At 39.6% G+C, this 26,891-nt stretch overlaps 1 protein-coding gene across 2 annotated transcripts in view; it reads right to left on the bottom strand.

Moving 5' to 3' along the window:
* Nucleotides 1-26,891, bottom strand: part of armc3 (armadillo repeat containing 3) — a 172,832-nt gene that overhangs the window by 80,703 nt on the left and 65,238 nt on the right. For both annotated transcript variants that reach the window (XM_043690441.2, XM_043690446.2), the window contains exons 9-12: nucleotides 19,866-20,049; nucleotides 7,974-8,126; nucleotides 7,746-7,854; nucleotides 4,036-4,285 (exon numbers count right to left, since the gene is read on the bottom strand). In XM_043690441.2, the coding sequence (XP_043546376.1) occupies nucleotides 4,036-4,285; nucleotides 7,746-7,854; nucleotides 7,974-8,126; nucleotides 19,866-20,049 (696 nt within the window). The remainder of the gene's footprint in view (nucleotides 1-4,035; nucleotides 4,286-7,745; nucleotides 7,855-7,973; nucleotides 8,127-19,865; nucleotides 20,050-26,891) is intronic.

The following is a 26,891-nucleotide window of genomic DNA, read 5'->3' as shown; positions in this document are numbered from 1 at the left end:
TTCCCCTCAACTAGAGACTGGTTAAAAAGCTACCAATTTATAATGGACTTGCATACAAACATAGTTTTAAAATGCCATCAAATTATGAACTTACGATAAAGATGGCCAACGCCAAAAATAGATCGAATTAAACTGTATCCAGAGTTTAATTTCAGTCAGGTCCCTAGGTCTAACTTTCTGACTGATAGTACTTTCCGCCTATTAGGATCTCTGTCCTAAGCTTGCTTGAATGTAATTATTAACTCTAGTTACTACATCTTTTGGATTTAACAAAGTCATTATTCCTTGTCTCTCGCATAGTTGTGTGTATGAGTCAAGTTCCAGTATAGGCCTATCATGCAATTTCTAAATTTTGTTATTTTATATCTTTATATTTTATTTCTGCTTTACACTTCATCTTAAGAGAACCTGTACTAATTTTAAAAGTTGCTTTACAGACATTGAAACTAGGATTATAGGAAGCTTGCAGCACAGAAAGAGACTACTAGGATCATTATGTCAGTGACAGCAAGTCACCTCGTCTAACCATTTTTCCCCCAATTTTTAGTTTGTGACCCTGCAGCTTACAGCATTTGAGACACATATCCAGTCATCTATTATTTGGTAGCTGAACATTTTTGCTTCTACTTTTCTTTCAGGCAATGAATTTCAGACTCATACCATTCTCTGGGTGAAAATGTTTTTAATCTCCCCGTTAAACTTTCTATTATTGAACTACTAATCCATTACATTATTAACTGTGGACTTGATACATCCTTCCCCCATCCCTACCCAAGACTAGCAGTTACTGTATTGTCTGAACTCCTATTTTCTTTCTTCAAGCTGGATTTACAAAAATAAATTGTTTTCCTTTCATCTAATAGGGGAAGTGTACTTACTGTATTTGTAATTTGGAAGTGCCGGTGTTAGACTGGGGTATACAAAGTTAAAAATCATGTAACACCAGGTTATAGTCCAATAGATTTATTTGGACACACTATCTTTCGGAGTGCTGTTCTTTCATCAGGTGGTTGTGGGGTATAAGACCATAAGGCACAGAATCTATAGCAAAAGTTTACAATGTGATACATTTTTATATATTGAAAAAGACCTGGATTGTTTGTTAAGTCTCTCAGCTTTTAGAATGCCCTGTGCATGCCTCACACAGGGCACCTCACACCTTCAATCTGAGTTGACATGGCACCTATTGTTAAAATCCACTTGAGAATGTAACTTTTAAAAAAAAGTTCTGGAATTTAATATGAAAGAACTGAAACCAACATGGTCATTCTAAAAGATCCACAACCACCTGATAAAGGACCAGCGCTCCAAAAGTTAATGCTTCCAAATAAACCTGCGAGACTATATCCTGGTGTTGTGTGATTTTTAACTTACTGTATTTGATGATTCTTGAACTACAAGCCAGGACAATGAATAATCTGGTATTAGGATTGCCAGCTATGGTGTGGAGTCAGAGATGGAGTTTAATTGTGGACAGGAAGTGAAAACTCAATCAAAAAGATGTGTAAATAGCCTGAATTCTGTGGGATCTGAGAGCCTTACAATGTCCATGATAAGAATTTATATGGGCTCATTTTTTTCAAATGTCTGTCTTGAGAAATTCTGGGTGGAGGCCTTGGAAGGCTGAAATGGAATCAGAAATTGGACTCAAGGATGGCACAGCATCCAATATTTAGGACTGCAACCATCATGTATAAGTCAAGTATTTCAGGTCACAGAGGAAGGGATGGCAACAGAGCGACTGACTGGAGAAACAACCTTCCCATAAGGTAATTTGGAGTTCTGGTGATGTACTTGTCAAGGGAACCAGCCCATTTTAGGGACCTGCTTAGGGTTGTTTTTACCATTTTGATGAGCTGCCTCGAATAGATTAATTGGAGTTTCCATTTGTACAAGAATAATTGTGTATAATTGTTTACTAATTATTTAATACATTTTAACTCATTATTTGAGATTGAATCACCCATTCCTGTTACATCCAGTGTACAGCTCTGAACCTGAATAAAACTCTGCAAAGGAGTTCAACCCTTCACCAGGAATACCTTTTCTAGCCTGACACCTTATTAAAAAGCCATCCCTGATCATAGATATCATAGGATCTCGACTTCAGTTCCAATTTTATGTATGTTCACCCTCTCCGAGTTAGCCCTTGGATACCTGTGCTAGAATCAACAATCCATTTTTATCCTGGCCCTGGTGCCTGGAATGTTTCAACTGCCTCATTCAATCCACCTCATCTTTAGTCACCAATCACCTCTTACTCCCACCTGCCACTCACTCCCCACCACAGACCTGGTTGCAGCCTTAGAAAGGCATGATCAGGCCCTAGTAAGATTATTCATAGCCTTGATGCCACAAATATTTATTTTTAGGCCATGGCACCACAAATACTTATACTTATAGCTTCAACCTGCATTTGAGTTTGAGCTTGATTCATTGTTGTCACATATACCGAGATACAGTGAAAGGAGTTGTTTTGTGTACTTTACTGGCAGATCATAGTGCAAAAGAATAGCAGAATAGAGTACAGAATAAAGCTGCAGAGAAGGTGCAGAGAGAGAGAGAGAGAGAGAGAGATCAAAATTAACATCTGAGAGCCCATTCAAAAGTCTGATAACTGCAGGGAAGAAGCTCCAGGAATATCTCTGCTCTTGGCTGCAACATCAGAAATAATGCAGTTAATAGCCATATTGATGTGAACACTTCTACTACCTGTCATTGTTTCAGCACATGTGTGGCCCATGGCTTTTAGAGTCATCCAGACTTTGTTTCAATGCTAAGAATTATAGAATCCCTATAGTATGGAAAGAGACTACTCAGCCCAAGGAGTCCGCATCGACCCTCTGAAAAGCATCTCATCCAGACCTAGTTCCGAACCCTATCTCCATAACCCTGCATTTTCTATAACTAATCCATCTAGCCCACATGTTCCTGAACACTATGGGATCTAAGAAGTCCTTTATCTACTTTTGCCTTGAGAATAGTAGGTTCCGGCTCAAATACAACAGTAAATGAAGTCAGAGATCTTGGCGTACAGGTCTGTAAAGGTAGCAGTACAGATAGATAAGGTGGTAAAGAAGGCAGATGGAATGCTCTCCTTCATTGGCAGTGGTACAGAACACAAAAACAGGGTATAATTATGAATTGAATAAGACAGTGCTGAGGCCACAACTGGAGCATTGTATACAGTTCTGGTTACCACATCACTGGAAGGATATAATTGCTCTGGTGAAAATGCAGAGATTTCCTAGAATGTTACCAGGGCTAGAGATCTTTAGCTATGAGAGATTGGAGAGGTTGGGTTTGTTTTCCTTGGAACATAGAAGGCTGAGGAGTGAAACGATTGCAGTCTACAACATTGTGAAGGATGGAGTAGACAGGAAGAATCTGTTTCCCAGAGAGTTCAAAAACCTGCAGCTGTAGATTCAAGCTAAGTGCTAGAAGGATTCGAAGAATATGAGGAAAAGCATTTTTACACAAAGGGTGGTGGATGTCTGGAATTCACTGCCTTATTTGGTGGTGGAAGCAGAGACCTGAAACTCTTTCAAAAAGTACCTGAATCTGAATCTTAGGTGCTGTAAGCTGCTGGGCTATGGACCATGCGCAGGAAGATGGGATTAGAAAAGGCATCTGAGTGTCTTTGTGTCAGCATGGGCAGGATAGGTGGAATGTCCCCCTTCTATAGGTTAATCATTCTATCATCTTGGGAAAACCTTTGCTCTGGGCATTTGCCTCAAGATATATCCACTAATGGCCATGTTTCAAAAACATTATGCATCTATTCTGGCTTTCTGCTTAGATTTTTTGCCTATGAGAAGGAATTATTTTTCTGCATTTCCTTAACTGAGAGACATATAATACTGAGAATTATAGAGGTAGACCTACTATATTTTTATGGAGTTTGAAATACACTTATACATTTGGAATTTCTTAAAAATAGTTCAAAATATTACGTTTTTAAAAAATCTTTATAATTATATTTAACATTCTAATAATATCACGACTTTGTTTTCACAGCTTTGAATTAATTCCTACCTCTGTTCTTCCATTTACATCACAAGCTAAGGATGCCACAAGTAGTGCAGCCTTGCTCTGAACCAACGTGTTAGTAGACTTCAATGGTTCCACAATGGCAGTCATAGCCCCACAATTCTGAATACTTGCACGTATCGGTTCCTGTAAGGCTAGATTAGTAATTGTAGCAGCAGCATTGACAACAATGCCATCCACGGGCTCAGTCAGCAATTTCACCAATGGTTCCACGCCTTCAGCATCGAATACAGCACTGTTTAAATTGAAATAAATATTAGAAGCAAGCAGCTCTTCTTAAAATTAGTAAGAATTTAAAAAAAACTCTTCATACATTTTTTCTGATCTGCCTGCCTGCAGACAAGTTTCCTCTAAAGCTCATCCTTGATCAAACCTGAATTTGATCATTTTCCCTCTCCCGTCTGCTATGCACTCTCCAAAGTCATGCCAATGAAGTCCACTTCCTGCTCCACTGACACTGAAGTGTCGACAGAACAAGTTCCCTTTCTGATTGCCATATTCGGTCATGTTGTTAGCATTTTTGTCCTTTGACGTATTGCTTCCCTTCCTTTAAATCTCGTGTAATCTCATGCTTCCTCAAAAAAAACCTTTGACCATTTCATCCTTTCAAACTACTGCACATATGCTTTCTTCTTAAATACTAAAGGGTATAAAAGTATGACATCCGATGCGATTATAGCAAAACTAAATTTTCCCTCCTCATTCATTCCAATCTATCGAAAGATTTTTGACCTGGTTGACTATACCATCTTCCTCCAAGGACTTCCAGCTGGGTGCACACTCTCCACATTCTATTTTTATCTATCCAATAGTAGTCAAGGAATCCTTGGCTTTTTCCCCCTTCTACACCGTGGCCTCTGGTGTTTTGAAAGAATCAAACAGTTAGATTAGATTACTTACAGTGTGGAAACAGGCCCTTCGGCCCAACAAGTCCACACCGACCCTCCAAAGAGCAACCCACCCAGACCCATTTCCCTATATTTACCCCTTCACCTAACACGACAGGCAATTTAGCATGGCTAATTCACCTAACCTGCACACCTAACCTTCACCTGGACTGTGGGAGGAAACCGGAACACCCAGAGGAAACCCACGCAGACACGGGGAGAACCAAAACCAAAAACTATTTACCTCAACTTGAGAATCCAAAATCCAAAAATAATAATTATATACCTTCATCACGCAGGCCAACCCACCTGTGAGTGCAAGAACCACCCCCCTTTTAAGCTCAAAGCAACACTTAAGCTCAAAAACAAAAGATTTCAGCGAAGGTATTAATCAGTCACAATCTAACTCAGTGTTGGATCAAGTTCAAGGTGCTGAATAGCCTAATTATGTTCATACATAAATCACTCTTCATCTGTTTTCTTACTCTTTGAATTGCACAGCAATTCTGTGTCTTGACCTGAAATCTCAACCCATGCACAGGATTCTTACATTTTTAAATAGTATGAAGTACATAATCAAAATTGTTTACAGGTGAAATAGTTCACATTTTCCTTTCACTTTTGGAATCAAAGTTTAAATTTAAACTGTTGACTGAGTTTGGGGACTTCAAACCTTGCACTGCATGGACATAGCCTAAAAATACAACGTGTTCATAATATAAAGATAAAGACATCTGGAGTCATAAACGGAGGAATTCATATTAATGTAATGGAAAATGCTATTCTGCAGTTGGGATGAGGCCTTTTGTTAGTCTGGTCTAGATAGATCTTTACAAACTGAAAGTTTGGAAGTCTGCTATGCTAACACAAGTGCAGCACAGCAAGATATCTATGTGTGTGTTTGTGCACATAAAGCCATAAATCATATGTCAAATTGCATGGGTAAGGTTATGAATTTAAGGCAGGTGTCTTTTTCTATAAAGGCACGAAGGTAGTTTTGCTAGTCTACCAGCAGATGGCAGTGTACCCCATAACCATTCTGCTAGTCAAAGAGGAAATAAGATTGTCATTTATTTTTAACTTCTTAAAGCAGCCACAGAATGTTGAGTTAAACATAACTGTCCACCATCGGGATAGATTTTTGATGTCTAAGCAAGATCCAGGGTTTCACAAATCCACAAAACTCCCAATCACAACTTAAAATGAGGAAAATAAGCAAAATTTGGAGAGTGGCTCAGAAACTCTGATGTGGAGACAGGCGGACAATGTGTCTTTCCATCACTGGAATTCACATGACACTTCAAATTCAGAGTAGAACCTCAGTAGATCTGGCCCAAATTCTTATCCCCACCTCTCATTAAAATTCTACTTTTGTAAACTCTACCAGTTTACAGCATTCATTCCTTTGTATCTTATCCTAATATAACTGACTTCACAGTGATTCATGCTAACACTGTGGCATTGAAATTATGATGTGCAATTTAAAACAAAAATGTGTATGTCCTTTAAATCTCCTTTAATATATAACTACAGATAAAAGAATTTCAAATATATTAAATATTTGTGCACTGACATTTACAAGCTTTGATAGTATAAGATGGGTAATGGTTCAATGACTTCTAGAGACATTGAATCATTGATTTTACAGTACAGAATAAGGCAACTCAACTCATCATGTCGGTACCAGGCTGATAAAAGAGGTACCTAGTTTGTCCCATTCCCAGCCCCATCTCTGTAACCATCTAAATTCATCATTTTAAAATAAATGTCCAACTCTCTTTTGAAACCTCATAGAGAATCCACCTCCACCACTCTCCCTGGCAACACATTCCAAATCCTAACAACGCTTTGAGCAAAGAAGTTTCTCCTCATCTCACTCCCAGCTCTTTTGCTGAAATCTTGAAATGTAACCCCCTAATTACTGACATACCAATCAGTGAAAACAGAATGTCCTTCTTCACCATTTCATTATTGTTCATGATTTTGAATAGCTCAATAAAGTCACCTCTTAGCCTTCTCTGCTCCAAGGAATATAAGGTCAAACTCTCTCATCTTTCTTTTTATTTAAATACCTTCATTCCTGGCATCATTCTAATTAATCTCTCTCCACGGTTTTAATATTCTTCCTTAAATAAGGTGCCCAGAAGTGAACACAATAGGTCAAATGTGGTCTGACCAATCATTTGCAGAGATGTAGCATCACTTCCTTGCTCTTATATACACATGGATCCTTTATGCCTTCTTACTAACCGTTTCAAATTGCCAGGACATCTTTAGAGAATCATGTATGTGAACCCTGAGGTCCCTCTGCTCCTGTACTCCTGTACCGTTGAGCCTATATCGACTGTGTTTCTTCTTTGTTGAAATTCATCAATCAGGAGTATGTGCTTGTGGCAAATTGTCAATATCTCTTTGAAGTCACTCAGCCTCATCTTCACAATTCACTATTCTCCCTAGCTTAGTTTCTTTTGCAAATTTAGGGATTTTGCCCAATTGTTTATATAAATTAGAAAAATGCAACGGTGCCAACAGTGACCCCTGGGAAAACCACTTTCAATTCATCTCCAATCTGAGAAGCGCCCATCAATATCTATCCTCCGTTTCCAATCTTTTAGGCAAATTCTTATCCATGCTGTTAGAAATCCCAAACATTTCTAATTTGCTAACCAACTTGCCATGTGACACTGTATCAAATGCTTTCTAAAAGTTATCACTGATGATAACTTCCAATGAACAGAAAATTTACAGAGCAAAACTACATAATAACTGATACAAACAGCAAGCATAACATTAATAATAAATGTTTACCTAGCATTGCTGGAATTAGCAGTTGTTAAATTTGCTAGAGCTAATGCAGCAGCTTCTCTCATTTCCACATTGTCACTTGTCAGTAGTGGAACTATCTGAACAATAGCTTCTGCAAAAAATATTAGAAATCTATTTTCAACTTTATGCCATGTAGTTGTCTATTAGAATGTTTGCTATTCATGGAATGAAAATTTAACTGAAGAATGATATTAAATCATGCATACTTACCTTCAGTTCTGAAAGTCTCTTTGCTAGACTCAGATGAACACATAACTGACACAGCTTCACAAGCAGCTATTTTGACTGCGTCATTATTGATTCCTAAAAGAATCACCAATGCTTTTTCCAAACCTTCTTGATGGAAAATGTTTCTGGTTTCACCTTATGTTATTGAGAAAGAAATTGATGTGAAGTTTCAAAGTAAAAAAAGACACCTTAGTACAATAGCTGAAATGAAAAAAATGACTGAGTCAATAAAACATATAAAATGCTGAAAGTTTTGAGAAGAACATCTTAATTCGTTTTAATATACCATACATCAATTTTAATTTGCCCATGCACATCGTGAAGTCAAATGCAAATTTGCTGAGCAATACCAATAAATTTCATCCTACTGTAACTTCACTATTTTTTTTATGTCTACAACATTCCATGCTTTGGTTTGAAATCTCTCCACACTTTGGGGATAACCACATACTGTTACGATCAACAAGATTCAATCAACTTTACAGAACTTTATTAAGGAAAATAAAACATATTCCATGTGAGGTACTTTCTTGACTTTAGAGGAGTGTTCTTCAAGTAAAAGCAGGCAACTGTCTACATATTGGCTAGGATTTCTTATTTTTCTTGTAGTGATACAAACACAGTCAGCCAAAGTTCATTGTGATCACTAAAACCACTAACAAAACCAGCATCTGTAATAAGTCTATGAGCCAAAGCAAACTGAAATCATCCATAAAATGAAAACATACACCTATAGAAATCATGTGCTGCAGAGTGCTTTCAAATCTGTATTGTAAACTTGAAAATCAATTGATAGAATAGAATAGTGCAGAAGGAGGCCATTCAGCTACAACCTACAATTTTTAATGTTATATGGATTGTTTGAGTAAATTATTGGCAATCACTCCCAAATATCCATAATTCTGAGAATTGTGGGTCAAAATTACTATCATTGCATTTGCAGTTAGGATCTTACAGGCTTGTTGCCAATAAATATAACATTTATAAAAACCTGTTATTTGAAGAGGCCAGGAAACCATGAGGCCCAACTTTCAAAGCAGTTACTACTTCATAGGATTGCTTTTGAAATGTTTTCTTGCTGAAAGTGTTCCTCGGGGAGTTTATATAGTCATTTGTATTTTCAGCCTTATTTGCCCAAACTCAAGATGCTCGCTCATGATCTAAAGGAACAAGCTGAAAAAAGTAAAAGATGCTCTTGAAGCAAAGATTTTGTTCTATGACTCTGTAATTTGAACACAGAATAGTACAACACAATCCCGGCCCTCAATGTTGTGCTGACCTTTTATCGTACTCTAAGATCAGGCTAACCTATATACCCTTCATTTTACTATTATCCATGTACCAATCCAAGAGTTGCTTACCACTCTCGGTATAAAGAACTGACCTCTGACATCTCCCCTAAACCTTCTTCCAATCACCTTAAAATTATGCCCCCTCATGATAGCTATTTCCACCATGGGAATTATCTGGCCATCTATGCCTCTCATCATCTTGCACACCCCTACCAAGTCACCTCTCATCCTTCTTTGCTCCTATGAGAAAAGCCAGAGCTCCCTCAACTTTCCTTCATAAGACGTGCCCTCCAGACCAGGCAGCATCCTGATAAATCTCCTCTGCACCCTCTCTAAAGCTTCCACATCCTTCTTATAATAAGGTGACCAGAACTGAACACAATATTCCAAGTGTGGTCTGATCTTGGCTGTATAGAGCTGCAGCATAACCTCGCAGTTCTTCAACTCAATTCTCCTGCTAATTAAAAACAACACACTGTACACCTTCTTAACAACCCTATCAACTTGAGTGGCAACTTTGAAGAATCTTTGGACATGACCCCAAGATCCCTCTGTTCCTCCACACTACCAAGAATCCTGCCTTTAACCCTGAATCTGCATTCAAATTTGATCTTCCAAATTTCACACTTTTCTGGGTTGAATTCTATCTGCCACTTCTCAGACCAGTTCTGCATCCTGTCAATGTCCCGTTGCAACCTACAAAAGCCCTCCACACTATCCACAACTCCACCCACCCACCAAGTCATTTATAAAAATCACAAAGAGCAGAACACCACTGGTCACTGAGCTCCAAGCTGAATACTTTCCATCTATTATCACGCTCTGTCTTCTATGGGCCAGCCAATTCTGTATCCAGACAGAAAGATTTCCCTGTATCCCATGCCTCCTTACTTTCTGAATGAGCCTACTATGGGAAACCTTATCAAATGCCTTGCTAAAATCCATATAGACCACATCCACTGCTCTACCTTCAAATGTGTTTTGTTACATCTTCAAAGAATTCAACATGGCTTGTGAGGCATGACCTGCCCTTCAAAAAGCCATGCTAACTATCTCTAATCAAACTATGGTTTTCCAAGTACTCATAAATCCTGTCTCTCAGGATTCTCTCCAATAATTTGCCCACCAGCAGCGTAAGACTAGCTGGCCTGTAATTACCAGAGTTATTGCTATTCCCTTTCTTGAACAAGGGAATAACATTTGCCACCCTCCAAGTATCTGGCAGTACTCCAGTAGACAGTAAGGGCTTATGCCCGAAACATTGATTCTCCTGTTCCTGGGATGCTGCCTGACCTGCTGCGCTTTTCCTGCAACACATTTTCAGCTCTGATCTCCAGCATCTGCAGTCCTCACTTTCTCCTGGACAATAAGGATGCAAAGATAATTGCCAAAGACACAGCAATCTCTTCCCTCAATTCCCATAGCAACCTCGGGCCTATTCCATCTGGTCCAGAGACTTAACTATTCTCATGTTTTTCAAAATTTCCAGCACATCCTCCTTCTTAACATTAATCTTCAAACATATCCACCTGTTTCATGCTGTCCTCACAAACGACAAGGTCCCTCTCACGAGTGAATATCGAAGGAAAGTATTAATTAAGGACCTCTCCTACCTCCTCCACTATCTCTGATCAGACTTACCCTCACTCTGGCCATCCTCTTGTTCCTCACATAAGTGTAAAATACCTTAGGGTTTTCCTTAATCCTACCCACTAAGGCTTTTCCATGTCCCCTTCTAGCTCTCCTAAGACCATTCTTCAGTTGCTTCCTAGCTACCTTGTAACCCTTTACAGCCCTAATTAAATTGCAATATGCCCACATTAGGGAAAGTTGGATAACATTGCCTATTAATCTCGCTGGAAACCTGAACGCAAATCTTAATTTGAAAACTGATGGGAAAATTCTCCATTGGTTGGACTCTCCTCCCAACCCAGCAAAAACAAAAATGATTGCAGTTACGTGAGGTTAATCATCTGAGCCCCAAGTCATTGCTGTTGGAATTTCTCAGAGTTAGCTTCAATCATCTTTGACATCTTAATTAGTGTCCACCACCTCTCCCCCCAATAAAACTATCACAGGTGGGGAAATCCTTTGAGAATTGCAGTATTCAGCAATGTTTGCTACTCTTTGGATACCAAAGCAGACCATGCCCATGTGCAGCATCACCTGAACAACACTCAGCCTTGGGTTAACAATGAAAAGTAGCAAGTGCCATGTACAGAACTGCCTGGCAATGATCATCTCCAAGCAGAAAAAAATAGCCTTTTCTCTTTAATATTCAATGACATTAGTGTTGCTGAAAACCCATATTAATGTTCTGGGAGTTAACATTGATCAAAAATTTAATTGCACCAGTTGCTTAAATGATGTGATTTCAAGAGCAGGTCAGAAGCTGGGAATTATGTGACAAGCAACTCAACTCTAAATGACCTAGCTCTGCTCAGTAACAACTTGGCATATGTCAGGAGTGTGATAGGATCATTTATACCTGCCTGATGATTCAAATAATATTTAAGATGTTCCATACAATTGAGAGCAAAGCAGCCCATTTCACTGGTGTCTTATGAACCACATTAAACATTCACTCCTTCTAAAAATAGCACATAATGGCACCAGTCCCAGTTATTGCAGTCTCTTGCCTTTTCAAAGGATTCCCAGTGATTACATCTCTCCTCAAAACTGCTTTTGGTACTTCTGATTTCTATGCATAGAACCTCAGAGTCATTGCACATGTACACAGCTGTGTTACCCACAAGTGAAACAAGCGATTCCTGAAGAAGAGCTTATGCCCGAAACGTCGATTCTCCTGCTCCTTTGATGCTGCCTGACCTGCTGCGCTTTTCCAGCAACACATTTTTCAGCTCTGATCTCCAGCATCTGCAGTCCTCACTTTCTCCTAGTCTTTTTCACAAATGAAATGCTTGTCAATCCCACAGTTGAACATCTGGCCCATTTAGTTTGTGGAGCTTTATAAAATCTTCAGCACATCCACATAACTTATTGAGCCCTCTAAATTAACTTGATAACACAATTATCTATTCCATTATTTAAGACATTAACTTGATCTAATAGTGTTGATCCATCCCAAACTCCACCTGAGATATCTTACTATCAATGGAACTTTCCCTTTATTATTACCGAAACAAAAGACATACAGCCAAAGTTTTTCATCCTGCATGCATCACGATGGATGCAAGGATATCAAGTTTTAAACACTCACAATAACTTAGACTGTAGAAAAGATTTGGTTGGCAAGTGGACCATAGTTGGCTGGGGGAATCAGTTTAGCTCAGTTGTCTGGATGGTTGGTTTACAAAGCAGTGTGAAGCCAATAGCATGACTTGAGGTTACCATGAAGGAGAAAGTGAGGTCTGCAGATGCTGGAGATCAAAGTTGAAACTTTATTGCTGGAACAGCACAGCAGGTCAGGCAGCATCCAGGGAACAGGAGATTCGACGTTTCGGGCACAGGCCCTTCTTCAGGAATGAGCAGAGAGTGTTCAGCAGGAGAAGATAAAAGGTAGGGAGGAGGGACTTGGAGGAGGGGCGTTGGAAATGTGATAGGTGGAAAGAGGTCAAGGTGAGGGTGATAGGTCGGAGTAGGATGGAGGCGGAGAGGTCAAGAAGAAGACTGCAGGTCAGGAAGGCGGTGCCGGGCTGGAGGGATTTGGCTGAGACAAGGTGGGGGGAGGGGGGATGAAGAAACTGGTGAAGTCCAAGTTCATCCCCTGTGGTTGGAGGGTTCCCAGTCGGAAGATAAGACGCTCCTCCTCCGACCGTCGCGTTGTTGTGGTTTGGCGGTGGATGAGTCCAATGACCTGCATATCCTCGGTGGAGTGGGCTACCATGAAGGACTCTACTTCTCAATCTCTTCCCTTTCTTGAGGTCTGGTGACCCTCAGGTTAAATTACTACCAGTTGCTTCTCTCTAATGAGAAATCAGCCCCTACGGTCTGGTAAGACTATGGCAACACAACAAAATTTCTTGAAACTTTGCCATACGGAAAGCAGTGGAGAACTATGAGTTCCCCATGCTTCTAAATAATTATTTTAAAAGTGCAAAGTTTGAACCTATTCCTTTTGTTTTTAAAGTCCATGTGCCTGCATTCAAATGTATATTGTTTCTAGCAGATATAATTTATTAAATTAGTAGCGAGGGTAAAATTTAGCATGGTTAGGATTTTTCAGCAAGGGCTTCCTAATTGCAGATGCACATCTAACAGTGGATGGTTCACATTAACATTTGTGTACAGTACTCTGCCTATTACAAACAGTGGAACATGTTAGATTCAATCAGATACTTGTTAATGCTTACAAATTGTGTATCTGCCATCACATCAGCACTAAACATCATACACAACTTTGCTTAATTGAGAACATTTGTTTGGAATTGCAGCAGCACCCTCTTGATGGAAAGTACCACCAACATCAATCACCTTTGCAGAGAAGCAGTGGGAAATGGCTTGCTTAATCTGTTGTCCAAATTTTTGAGACTTTCCTTTATTCCTATTCTCAGTCTTCAATCTCTCCACCAATTAAAAATTCTTGTCACATTATTTATCTATAGTTACATAGAGTCATAGAGATGTACAGCATGGAAACAGACCCTTTGGTCCAACCCATCCATGCCGACCAGATATCCCAACGCAATCTAGTCCCACCTGCCAGCACCCGGCCCATATCCCTCCAAACCCTTCCTATTCATATACCCATCCAAATGCCTTTTAAATGTTGCAATTGTAGCAGCCTCCACCACATCCTCTGGCAGCTCATTCCATACACGTACCACCCTCTGCGTGAAAACGTTGCCTCTTAGGTCTCTTTTATATCTTTCCTCTCTCACCTAAACCTATGCCCTCTAGTTCTGGACTCCCCGACCCCAGGGAAAAGACTTTGTCTATTTATCCTATCCATGCCCCTCAGATTACAACTCAATTTTGTAAACCTCTAATAAGGTCACCCCCTCAGCCTCCGAGGCTCCAGGGAAAACAGACCCAGCCTGTTCAGCCTCTCCCTGAAGCTCAAATCCTCCAACCCTGGCAACATCCTTGTAAATCTTTTCTGAACCCTCTCAAGTTTCACAACATCTTTCCAATAGGAAGGAGACCAGAATTGCACGCAATATTCCAACAGTGGCCTAACCAATGTCCTGTGCAGCCTCAACATGACCTCCCAACTCCTGTACTCAATACTCTGACCAATAAAGGAAAGCATACCAAATGCCTTCTTCACTATCCTATCTACCTGCGACTCCACTTTCAAGGAGCTATGAACCTGCACTCCAAGGTCTCTTTGTTCAGCAACACTCCCTAGGACCTTACATTAAATGTATTAGTCCTGCTAAGATTTGCTTTCCCAAAATGCAGCACCTCGCATTTATCTGAATTAAACTCCATCTGCCGCTTCTCAGCCCATTGGCCCATCTGGTCCAGATCCTGTTGTAATCTGAGGTAACCCTCTTCGCTGTCCACTACACCTCCAATTTTGGTGTCATCTGCAAACTTACTAACTGTACCTCTTATGCTCGCATCCAAATCATTTATGTAAATGACAAAAAGTAGAGGGCGCAGCACCGATCCTTGTGGCACTCCACTGGTCACAGGCCTCCAGTCTGAAAAACAACCCTCCACCACCACCCTCTGTCTTCTACCTTTTAGCCAATTCTGTATCCAAATGGCTTGTTCTCCCTGTATTCCATGAGATCTAACCTTGCTAATCAGTCTCCCATGGGGAACCTTGTCAAACGTCTTACTGAAGTCCATATAGATCACATCTACTGCTCTGCCCTCATCAATCTTCTTTGTTACTTCTTCAAAAAACTCAATCAAGTTTGTGAGACATGATTTCCCATGCACAAAGCCATGTTGACTATCCCGAATCAGTCCTTGCCTTTCCAAATACATGTACATCCTGTCCCTCAGGATTCCCTCCAACAACTTGCCCACCACCGAGGTCAGGCTCACCGGTCTATAGTTCCCTGGCTTGTCTTTACCGCCCTTCTTAAACAGTGGCACCACGTTTGCCAACCTCCAGTCTTCCAGCACCTCACCTGTGACTATCGATGATACAAATATCTCAGCAAGAGGCCCAGCAATCACTTCTCTAGCTTCCCACAGAGTTCTCGGGTACACCTGATCAGGTCCTGGGGATTTATCCACCTTTACCCGTTTCAAGACATCCAGCACTTCCTCCTCTGTAATCCTCTGTAACATTTTGCAAGATGTCACCATCTTTTTCCCTACAGTCTATATCTTCCATATCCTTTTCTACAGTAAATACTGATGCAAAATACTAATTTAGTAGCTCCCCCATTTTCTGCGGCTCCACACAAAGGCCGCCTTGCTGATCTTTGAGGGGCCCTATTCTCTCTCTAGTTACCCTTTTGTCCTTAATATATTTGTAAAAACCCTTTGGATTCTCCTTAATTCTATTTGCCAAAGCTATGTCATGTTTTGCCCTCCTGATTTCCCTCTTAAGTATACTCCTACTTTCTTTATACTCTTCTAAGGATTCACTCGATCTATCCTGTCTATAGCTGACATGCTGGGGAGATGTGATATTATCAAACACCATTGGAAAGTCCACATGCATAGCTTCCTGATTGATACTGCTCTATTCAGTTTCCCAGGGATCTTAAAATATCTAACTAGTCAGACATGATCTACTCTTCACAGGTCCATATATGATTTGGAGGTGCCGGTGTAGGACTGAGGTTTTCAAAGTTAAAAATCACAATGCCTGCTTATAGTCCAACAGGTTTATTTCAAAGCACGAGCTTTCGGAATGCTGCTATTTCTGATGAACCACCTGATGAAGAAGCAACACTCTGAAAGCTCATGCTTTCAAATAAACCTGTTGGACTATGACCTGGAGTTGTGATCTTTTACCCCAGATCCATATACACTCTCTTTAATCAGTTCCTGTTTACTCTAATCAATTTGCATTTGTCCTCCACAACTCTTGTTAAATTGGTCAGCGTGTAAATACTTCCTTTTTCCTTCCCTCTCTTCCGAAGTAATGGAGTTTCATTTGCAATGACTTCATTCACAAGTGAATGCAAAGATGGACAGCGATTTTTGATTCCACTACATAGTCCACAAGATTGTTACATTGTGGAACAAATGATTCAGAAAGGTAGTTGGCAAGATTAGCAATCACTGATGAGGATATTTCACTTGCTAAGACTATATCACTCGTAAAAGCTAGTATTCTTACAGCTGAAGAGACCTTCGTTATGAGTGGGATAAAAGTATCTGAGATAGAAAAAACTAGAGTGACATGACTGAATAACAAGGCATGTGATAAGGGCCCAACAGGAAAAGATGAAGTAGTAAGTAATAGGTTCAGATAAAATGTGCATGTGAATATCTGCAGAGGGAATTCAGGTTACATCAGCTTGGAAAAGATCATAGAGTCATAGAGATGTATAGCATGGAAACAGACCCTTTGGTCCAACCTGTCCATGCCGACCAGATATCCCAACCCAATCTAGTCCCACCTGACAGTACCCGGCCCATATCCCTCCAAACCCTTCCTAATCATATACCCATCCAAATGCCTTTTAAATGTTGCAATTGTACCAGCCTCCACCACTTCCTCTGGCAGCTCATTCCATACACGTACCACCCTCTGCGTGAAAACGTTGCCTCTTAGATCTCTTTTATATCTTTCCCCTCTCACCCTAAACCTATGCCCTCAAGTTCTGGACTCCCTGACCCCAGGGAAAAAACTTTGCTTATTTACCCTACTCATGCCCCTCATAATTTTGTAAACCTCTATAAGATCACCCCTTAGCCTCCGACGCTCCAGGGAAAACAGCCCCAGCCTGTTCAGCTTCTCCCTATAACTCAAATCCTCCAACCCTGGCAATATCCTTGTAAATCTTTTCTGAACCCTTTCAAGTTTCACAACATCTTTCCAATAGGAAGGAGACCAGAATTGCACGCAATATTCCAACAGTGGCCTAACCAATGTCCTGTACAGCCGCAACATGATCTCCCAATTCCTGTACTCAATACTCTGACCAATAAAAGAAAGCATACCAAATGCCTTCTTCACTATCCTATCTACCTGCAACTCCATTTTCAAGGAGCTATGAACCTGCACTCCAAGGTCTCTTTGTTCAGCAACACTCTCTAGGACCTTAGGACCTTACCATTAAATGTATAAGTCCTGCTAAGATTTGCTTTCACAAAATACAGCACCTCGCATTTATCTGAATTAAACTCCATCTGCCACTTCTCAGCCCATTGGCCCATCTGGTCAAGATCCTGCTGTAATCTGAGGTAACCCTCTTCACTGTCCATTATACTTCCAATTTTGGTGTCATCTGCAAACTTACTAAATGTATCTCTTATGCTCGCATCCAAATCATTTATGTAAATGACAAAAAGTAGACGACCCAGCACCGATACTTGTGGCACTCCACTGGTCACAGGCCTCCAGTCTGAAAAACAACCCTTCACCACCACCATTGTCTTCTACCTTTGAGCCAGTTCTGTATCCAAATGGTTAGTTCTCCCTGTATTCCGTGAGATCTAACCTTGCTAATCAGTCTCCCATGGGGAACCGATATGGGGAAGAACATGAGAAGGTCTTAGTTAAACTCTGAACCTGTAGTTGAATTAAGTTGACATAGTTTGAGAGGTGTCAGCATGAAGGATTGATGATTCAATAAACAGGTTTGAAAACAACTTTAAAAGGTTGTTAAAAAATTTGCATACAATTTTGAAAATACTTTCTTCTGCAGTAATATTCTCCTTTAATTGAGTAAATATCAGCAGCATACAATTACCAAGACTCTTTTGTTACCTGCCAATAAGCACAGTATTTCTATATAATATTACAGTGGGGAAGAGACAGGTAACGCAAAACAATACCAGACTTAAATGGTTAATGGGAAGGACAAGTTGTTCATATTCCCTTGAATGTAGAAGACTGAGAAATGATCCAATTGAGTTAAAATGTTAAATGGAATTGACAGGGTACATACAGAGAACAATTTCTGGTGGAAGAATCAAGAAGAAACAGACATAAATTTAAATGTAGAGCGAGCCATTCAGAAGCAAAATGAAGAAATATCTTTTCATGTAAAAAGGTAGAAATCTGGGATTACTCAAAAGAATTTGGTACTGGGGTAGTTTGAAATTTCCAGATAGAAATAGATCATGAGACCTAAGATATAAGAACAGAATTAGGTCATTTGGCCCATCAAATATGCTTCACCATTTGATCATGACTGACATGTTTCTCAACCCTATTCTCCCCCATCTTCCAAACACCTTTGATTCCCTTACAAATCAAGAACCTATCTATCTCTGTCTTTATTCAATGACTTGGCCTCCACAGCTTTCTATGGCACTGAGTTCCACAGATTAACAACCATCTGGCTGATGAAATTCTTCATTTCAGTTAAAGGTTCATACCTTCACTCTGAAAATGTGCCCTCAGGTCCTATTCTCTCTGACTGGTGACAACATCTTCTCCACATCCGTTCTATTCAGGCCTCTGAGTATTCTGTAAGTTTCAATGAGATCACCCCTCATTCTTCTAAACTTCACTGAGTACAGATGCAGAGACCTCAACCGTTCCTCATATGACAATCTCTTCACCGCAGGGGTCATTCTTATAAATCTCCTTTTCAACACCAGCACATATGGGGCCTAAAACTGCTCACAATATTCCAAATGCGGTCTGACCAGAGCCTTACACAATCTCAGCAATGCATCTCTGCCCTTGTATTCTAGCCCTCTTGAAACAAATGCTAACATTGCATTTACCCTCCTAACTGCCAAGTGAACCTGTTTGTTAACCCTAACAAATTCCTGAAATAGGACTCTTAAGTGTCTTTGTGCTTTCTGAAAAATAGTTTAGAAAATAATCTATACTTCTACTCTTCCTACCCAAGTGCATAAGCTTACACTTTACTACATTGTATTCTACCTGCCACTTCTTTTCCCATACTCCTGGCCTATCCAAGTCCTTCTGCTGTCTCCCTGCCATCTCAACATTACCTACTCCTCCACCTATCTTTATGTCAACTGCAAACTAAACAACAATTCCCTCAGCCTTCATCCAAATTGTTAAGAGAATGTTTTTGGTAAGCGTATGAAAGAGTATGGAGCGGAGATTCATAAAACGAGTTGAAGGTAAGTTGCCATGAGTAAACTGAATAAGGGAGCTGACTTGAGGCTGTCAATAGGGTAACTCCATTTTCTGACTTTCTGGTGTCCTTTCATGTGACATTTCACTTTCAGTTCTGCATTTGGTAGTTGATTATTCTCTCTCCCAGAATAAATGCATCTAGAAGAACTGTTACTTTTTGGGCGAACACCATACGCGACTCTACTACTTAGCATTGTTTAAAAATGACAGCTGCATTTAATTTCCATATGAAAATATGCTGTACCATAATATGCATGTAAGTGGCAGACAAACAAAGTACTATTAATTCTATTATATTTACATAGATCCTGGAATATTGTTTTAATCATTAAGTTTTAGCAGTAAATTACAACTTATAAAAATTTCATACTGGTAATAATCCACTTTAAATGTATTTGGTAAAATCAAGTTCTAACATACTGTTACGAGCTGATCTTGTTATTGCATTAGTTGCATGCCTCTGTGCTTCAGGAAACGAGGAGGTAGCTACAAATAACAAAAACTTTTCCAGAGCTCCTGATTCACGGATAATTGTAACATTCTGTGCCTCTTCCAGACAGTTTGCTAGTACATGCAATGCATCTGCATGAAGATCACTCAATTCCTAGGGGGAAAAATGCAATCACACACAAATAAAATATTCAATCAGTATTAACTATTATTAAATATTCTTATCATCATAAAACATTATCAATAATAAATTGTCAAAAATTTCTCCAATTTCATAAATTATTTGTCTTTGGTTCAGGATAACAAATAGTAAATTTAATTGAATCAAGCAAAGCAAACTCCGGCAGAAATAATAACTACCTGTAACTTGAAGTGAATTGTAATTGCATGACATGATTTTATACTCCTATCCATTGATCACAGAAACTAACCAATGAACCAGTACATACCACAGTAAATTTGGAGGAAAAAAAAGGAATTTTAAATCAGCCAGTGGACTATAAGAACATGCCTCATCTGAATTATACAACCATCCATGTGACAAAAACATCCAGTTTGGATACCATTTAATTATAGATTCATGCATGCCCAACCCTAGTTGTCCAAAGTCAAGTGTCTCTCTTAAAGGGACAATACCATTAAAATTTCAGCAAGTCACTATTTTGCTGGCCCATGCAAACTGATTTTGCTTAGAAATCTAAGAAAATTAAACAAATGGTAAAACAAAAGCAAGTTGAAATAAATACGTTGACTGCCAAGTGCAGAAAGTAGTCAGTGAACTAATTAGTGCAATAATTTATATAGGAGAGCTTAGGTTAAATGCAAAGCTAGGCAGGTGCATTTCCATCGGGGTGCAAAGGGCCACCTTTGGTTAAAAAGGCAATATCTGTGAAATTTCAGGAGTTAGCCTTCCAAAATGGATTTTAATGCAAAAATTCCATCAAAGCAATGATGTCATGGCGGGATAGAATCAAAATGTTCACATGGCAATTACTGGTTATGAAATGGAGCTACTGAAATTCAAGAAATGTATACCTACATAAAAAAACAAAAGAATTGTGGATGCTGAAAAACATAAACAAAAACAAAAACTGAAATTGATGGAAAAGCTCACCAGGTCTGGTAGCATCTATGGTTAGAAAACAGAGTTAATGTTTTGGATCCAGTGACTCTTCTTCAGAACTGTAGACCTATCCAGACTATACCACATGTAATCAAGTGCCTCCTCGGACAAAAGGAACAACAGCAATCCCCATTTCAAGGGAGTGGTTAAGAATATAAGAACAGAAGAACTGGAAAAAGAGGGGCAAGAATGGCCATTCAGCTCTTGAAACTTGTTCTGCCATTCAATAAAGTAATAGCTGATCTTGTACTTGACTTCTATCTTTCCAACTTATTGCCATTTCTCCCAAATGCTCTTATTTACTAAAGTCTAGCAATCTATGCCTTGAATAAACTCCAAATAAGCATCCACAACCATACAAAATAGGCACAGGAGTAGGCTATTTGGCTTCTTGACCCTGCTCCATCATTCAATAGGACCATGGCAGATCCAACATTCTTTATGTCCACTTTCCTGCCATTTCCCTACAATATGTGGCGTCGTGACTCAGTGGTTAACACTACTGACTCACAGCGCCAGAAACCTGGGTTTGATTCCACTTACGGGCAACTATCTATGTGGAGTTTGCACATTCATCCTCTGTCTGCGTGGGTTTCCTCCAGGTGCTCCGATTTCCTCCCACAGTCCAAACATGTGCAGATTAGGTGAATTTTCCATGCTAAATTGCCTATTGTGTCAAGGGATGTGTAGGTTAGGTGGGTTAGGGATGAGAAATGCAGGATTACTGGGATAGAGTAGGAGATGGGTTTAGGTAGCATGCTGTTCAGAGGGTCAGTGTGGACACGATAGGCCAAATGGCTTGCTTCCACAAGGTAGGGATTCTACGAACACTTGCTTCCCCTATTGATTAAGAATCTATTAACCTTAGCCTTGAATATACATAAGGTCTCTTCCTCTACAACTCTCTGTGGCAAGGAATTCCAACCTATGAAAGTAAAGATCAAGAATTCACAGTATGAGTAAAGAAATTTCTCATCTCCTAAATTTCTCCTAAAAACCCTTTATTCTAAGGCTACGATTCCTAGATTTCAAGCCAGAAAAAATAGAATGCAAGCATCTATCATCTCAAGACTTTAGGTTCCAATAAGGTAATCACTCAAATACCTGTGCTGTGAATTTAGGTGTAGAATATTTGATATTCCAGATAAGACAATCCCTTGATTCAAAGAATAAGTTTTCTGAACCATTATTGCAAACTCTTTATTGCAATATATTCTTCTTCAGGTAAAGAGATCAAAACTGTACACAACACTCCGTGGTTGTCCCATGAGGGTTAGGCTGCAGATAAGGGTTAACCCTAACCCTGATCGAATTACAAAAATACTAAACTCCAGGCAATTCTAGAAGATCAAAACCAACCCACCCATTGTTTTGTAGCCGTCTCTTTTAAACTTCTCATGTGTAATCGAACAGATCGAGGGAATTTTTGACCCTCTAAGTTCATCTATACTATCTATTTTCAAATCGTAATTCACACTGTCATAGAGTCATAGAGATGTACAATATGGAAACAGATCCTTTGGTCCAACTTGTCCATGCTGACCAGATATCTTAAATTAATATAGTTCCATTTGCCAACATTTGGCCCATATCCCTCTAAACCCTACTCATATACCCATCCAGATGTCTTTCAAATGTTGTAATTGTACCAGCCTCTACCACTGCCTCTAGCAGCTCATACCATACTTGCACCACCCTCTGCATGAAAAAATTGTCCCTTAGGTCTCTTTTAAATCTTTCCCCTCTCACGTTAAACCTATGCCCTCTAGTTTTGGATTCCCCCACCCCAGAGAAAAGTCCTTTTCTATTCATCCTATCCATGCTCCTTATGATTTTATAAATCTCTATAATGGCACTCCTCAGCATGTGATGCTCCAGGAAAAATAACCCTAGTCTATTCAGCCTCTCCTTATAGCTGAAACCCTCCAACCCTGGCAACACCCTTGAAAATCTTTTCTGAAACCTTTCAAGTTTCACAACATCCTTCTTATAGCAGAGAGCCAAGAATTACAAGCATTATTCCAAACGTGGCCTAACTAATATCCTGTACAGCTGCAACATCACCTCCCAACAATTTTGCACAATGCACTGATCAGTAAAGGCAACTATACTAAACACCATCTTCACTATCCTATCTACCTGCAACTCTACTTTCAAGGAACTATGAACCTGCACTCCAAGGTCTCTTTATTTAGCAACAGTCCCCAGGACCTTCCCACAAAGTGTATAAGTCCTGCCTAGATTTGCCTTATCAAAATGTAGCACCTCACATTTACCTAAATTAAACTCCATCTGCCACTCCTCGGCTCATTGGCCCATCTGATCAAGGTCCTGTTGTACTCTGAGGTAACCTTCTTCGCTGTCCAATACACTACCAATACTTGTTTCTTTGATGATCTCACTGAATTTTGGTTTTCTGAAGTTTTTTTACATTTTTGTGTTTACAATCATAAAAACTAATAAAAAATATTTGTTTAATGTCTCTATTTTCTCCACATTCCAATTATAATATTTCCTCTATCTCTAAAGGACCCATTTTCCTGTTGCTAATTTCTTCCTTTTTACATAGTTTTAGAAGTTCCCAGAATTCCTTTTTGTCTGTTACTAATTTACTTTTGTATTCTATTTTCTCTTTATCGGTTACCATTCGCAGAATTCTAAAATTCTTCGAGACTCCAGTGTTAGTATAATTCTGGCAACATTATAAGCCTCTTCTTGTAAGCTCAAGCTAATTTAACTTCTCTTGTTAGCCACATTGAAACACTGTTCCCATTGAGTTTATTATCTTCAATCCTGGCAAGCTTATTTTCTCATTAAAAATAAACAAAATAGCAAGCTAACCAAAGCAATAAGGCTGGAAATACAGTGTTCCTACTGATATCTCCTGAAGGTCAGGGAATTTGAGCAAAGAACTACAGCATGGCATGAGCTGCTTGCTGGTTACTTTCTAATCAAATGGCAGAGTGTGTTTAGGAGCTCCCCACTGAGAATTTCTGTGTCAGCCCGGCTGGCAGCGGTGTATGAAGTGGATGTGATAAATGGAAGAAAAAGTGGACTGGAGAAAGCAAAACAGGAACTGGGCAAAAGGCCTAGGGGCAAATCTGGGGTCACCAGGGTTGGTAAGGTAAGCCATGGAGGATGGCAAAGGGAGCACTGGAGTCAAGGGGAGGGGAATTTGGGCACAAGGGGTCACAAAAGAAGAGTTGGGGAGTGGAGTCCCAGGTGTTTGGGAGGAGAGTTGGGAACTCTGGAGTCGGGGTGTGGGAGAGTTCCAGATCACAGCAGAGAGCTAGATCACAGGGGTGGGGACAGAGTGGGGAGCTATAGAGTCAGCAGGGGAGACTGGGACATTGTCACATTGCCATGGGCCAGTAATCCAGAGGCCCTGGCAATAGCTCTGGGAGATGATTAAAACGTGCAAGCTTTTTGTGCCTCCTGCATATAGTGGATAGTCTTCCTAGAAATGGGGTGGTGCTAGACTTAATCTGAGAGAATGAAACTGGTCAAGTGGTTGAAATGTCAAGGAATTTGGGATAGTGACAATAACTAAATAAGTTTCAAAGTTATTATGAAAAGGGATAAAGATAGTGCAAAAGTTGTGTCTAAATAGGGGGAAGGACAATTTCAAAATTATTTGACAGAATTTGGCAAACATTAACTGTCTTATTGCTGTTTTTACTTTTAGATTAGATTCCCTGCAGTGTGGAGACAGGCCCTTTAGCCCAGCAAGTCCACACCGACCCTCCAAAGAGGATCGGCATAGTGGCACAGTGGTTAGCACTACTGCCTCACAGCGCCAGAGACCTGGGTTCAATTCCCACCTCAGGCGACTGACTGTGTGGAGTTTGCACATTCGCACCGTGTCTGCGTGGGTTTCCTCCCACAGTCCAAAAATGTGCAGGTTGGGTGAATTGGCCATGCTAAATTGCCCGTAGTGTTAGGTGAAGGGGTAAATGTAGGAGAATGGGTCTGGGTGGTTTGCGCTTCGGTGGGTCAGTGTGGACTTGTTGGGCCAAAGGGCCTGTTTCCACACTGTAACTAATCTAATCGAAACCCACCCAGGCCCATTCCTGTACTCTACACTATATTTACTCCAACTAATGCACCTGACACAATGGGCAATTTAGTATGGCAAATTCACCTAACCTGCCCATCTTTTGGATTGTAGGAAGAAACTGGAGCACCTGGAGGAAACCCACGCAGACACGGGGAGAATGTGCAAAATCCACACAGACAGTTACACATGGCTGGAATTGAACCCGGGTCCCTGGCGCTGTGAGGTAGCAGTGCTAACCACTGAGCCACTGTGCAATGGATTTTGTCCGAGTTTTGCTTTTAACTGGCATTGAGCGGTTTTAATCTTAGTCAAGCCATTGCTGGAGTATTACTCATTCCAGGTCGGCTAATACGGCCACAGAAGAAATATGAGATGGCTGGTGACCCTTCAGGTCTTCTACCTTAGGATAGTAATCATGGGGAAAACATTTCAAATATTCAGAATCAGAGTGGAGAAACAATTTAGTCAAAGGAGTCAGCCCCTCCTAGACTGGGTCTTTTAACAACCAATACATTTTACAATTCAAATTTTAAAGAGCTTTTTAAGTTTAATTCAACTAAAGAGCATAGAAGCGAGGAATTGAATATTCCAACTAAACCAATGGTTGTAATTCCAACTGCATCCAACAAGGATAAACTAAATTTGATCATAAAATATCCAATTAATAATTTAAAATGTGAATCTTGTCCTATATAACACAACTGGACAATTCAGGAAACATATAAATAGATGTAGGGGGCATAAAATCAGTACGGGTTAGATGTAGCAAATGCAATTGGGAAAGAAGCTACCATGCGGGGGCATGCCATTATTCTAATTGTAAGGGAAGAAAGAAATCTTAATAGATGAGGTCTTCCAATGTGAAAAGTGCCCTCTCATATTTACTTACTGCCACAGGACTAGTGCAACATGAAAGACACAAGCATGCTGCTCTTAGGAATTCTAAAAGAACTCAAAGTGTCAGTAAGAATAAAGATAGTCAAAATAACCAAAATAAGAATAAATGTAAACAGGGAGTCTGGTCTAGTACTGAAGTAGCAATGTTGCAAGAGTTGGAAAAACAATATTCCGACAGTAGGTATATAAAAAAAAGATAGCAGAACAACAAAAAACTAACACCCAAATAAATTTCAGATAAAAGAAGAATCTTAGTGAAGCAAAATAATAGTAATAGGAATAGAGAAGATAAGGAAGATGAGGAAGAAATTGAGTTTGGGAAGGATAATAAAGATGAAGAAGGAGAAAGAGAAGAAACAGTAAGGGCAGAGAATGTGGAAGAGATGCAAAATAAATTAGAAAAGCTAGGTCTATCTTGCGAGAATAAAAATGAAGGAAGCAATAAAAGCAAAAAAATCTATAAACAATTTATTAAATTTAATTGAGCATAACATAATTAAAAATAAACGTAATATAGCAAGAGAAAATAATAGAATAATGGATAAAATTACAAAAAAGCTATTAAAGAAAAAGGACGATGGAAAAAAGAGGAATACGATAATTAGAGAGAGAAGGAATCAAACCCGGAAAGGGGATAGCTCTCAAAGTAATAATGCGAGGTAGAAATTTGCAATAAAGAAAGTTAAATTCAAGGAAGTACAAACATTTTTCAAACACAGAAGACAGTATTTAGTGAGGGAATTGATGGGAGCCCCCATAAATAGTATTTGTCCACTAAAAAAGGAGGAACTTGAGGAGTTCTTCTGAAACAAATTATCAACACCGAATGATAAATCAAATATTAAAAATTTCGCAAAATATAAAGGGACACCCATTTAAATAACTCCTTAGTCCAGCCAATGACAGTAGAGGAAGTTGA

The sequence above is a fragment of the Chiloscyllium plagiosum genome, unplaced genomic scaffold (genome assembly GCF_037043375.1).
Source record: "Chiloscyllium plagiosum isolate Xiang-an unplaced genomic scaffold, Cpla_swu_hap1 HiC_scaffold_5, whole genome shotgun sequence".
Taxonomy (NCBI): Eukaryota; Metazoa; Chordata; class Chondrichthyes; order Orectolobiformes; family Hemiscylliidae; genus Chiloscyllium; species Chiloscyllium plagiosum.
This window is presented reverse-complemented; position numbering and strand designations above follow the sequence as displayed.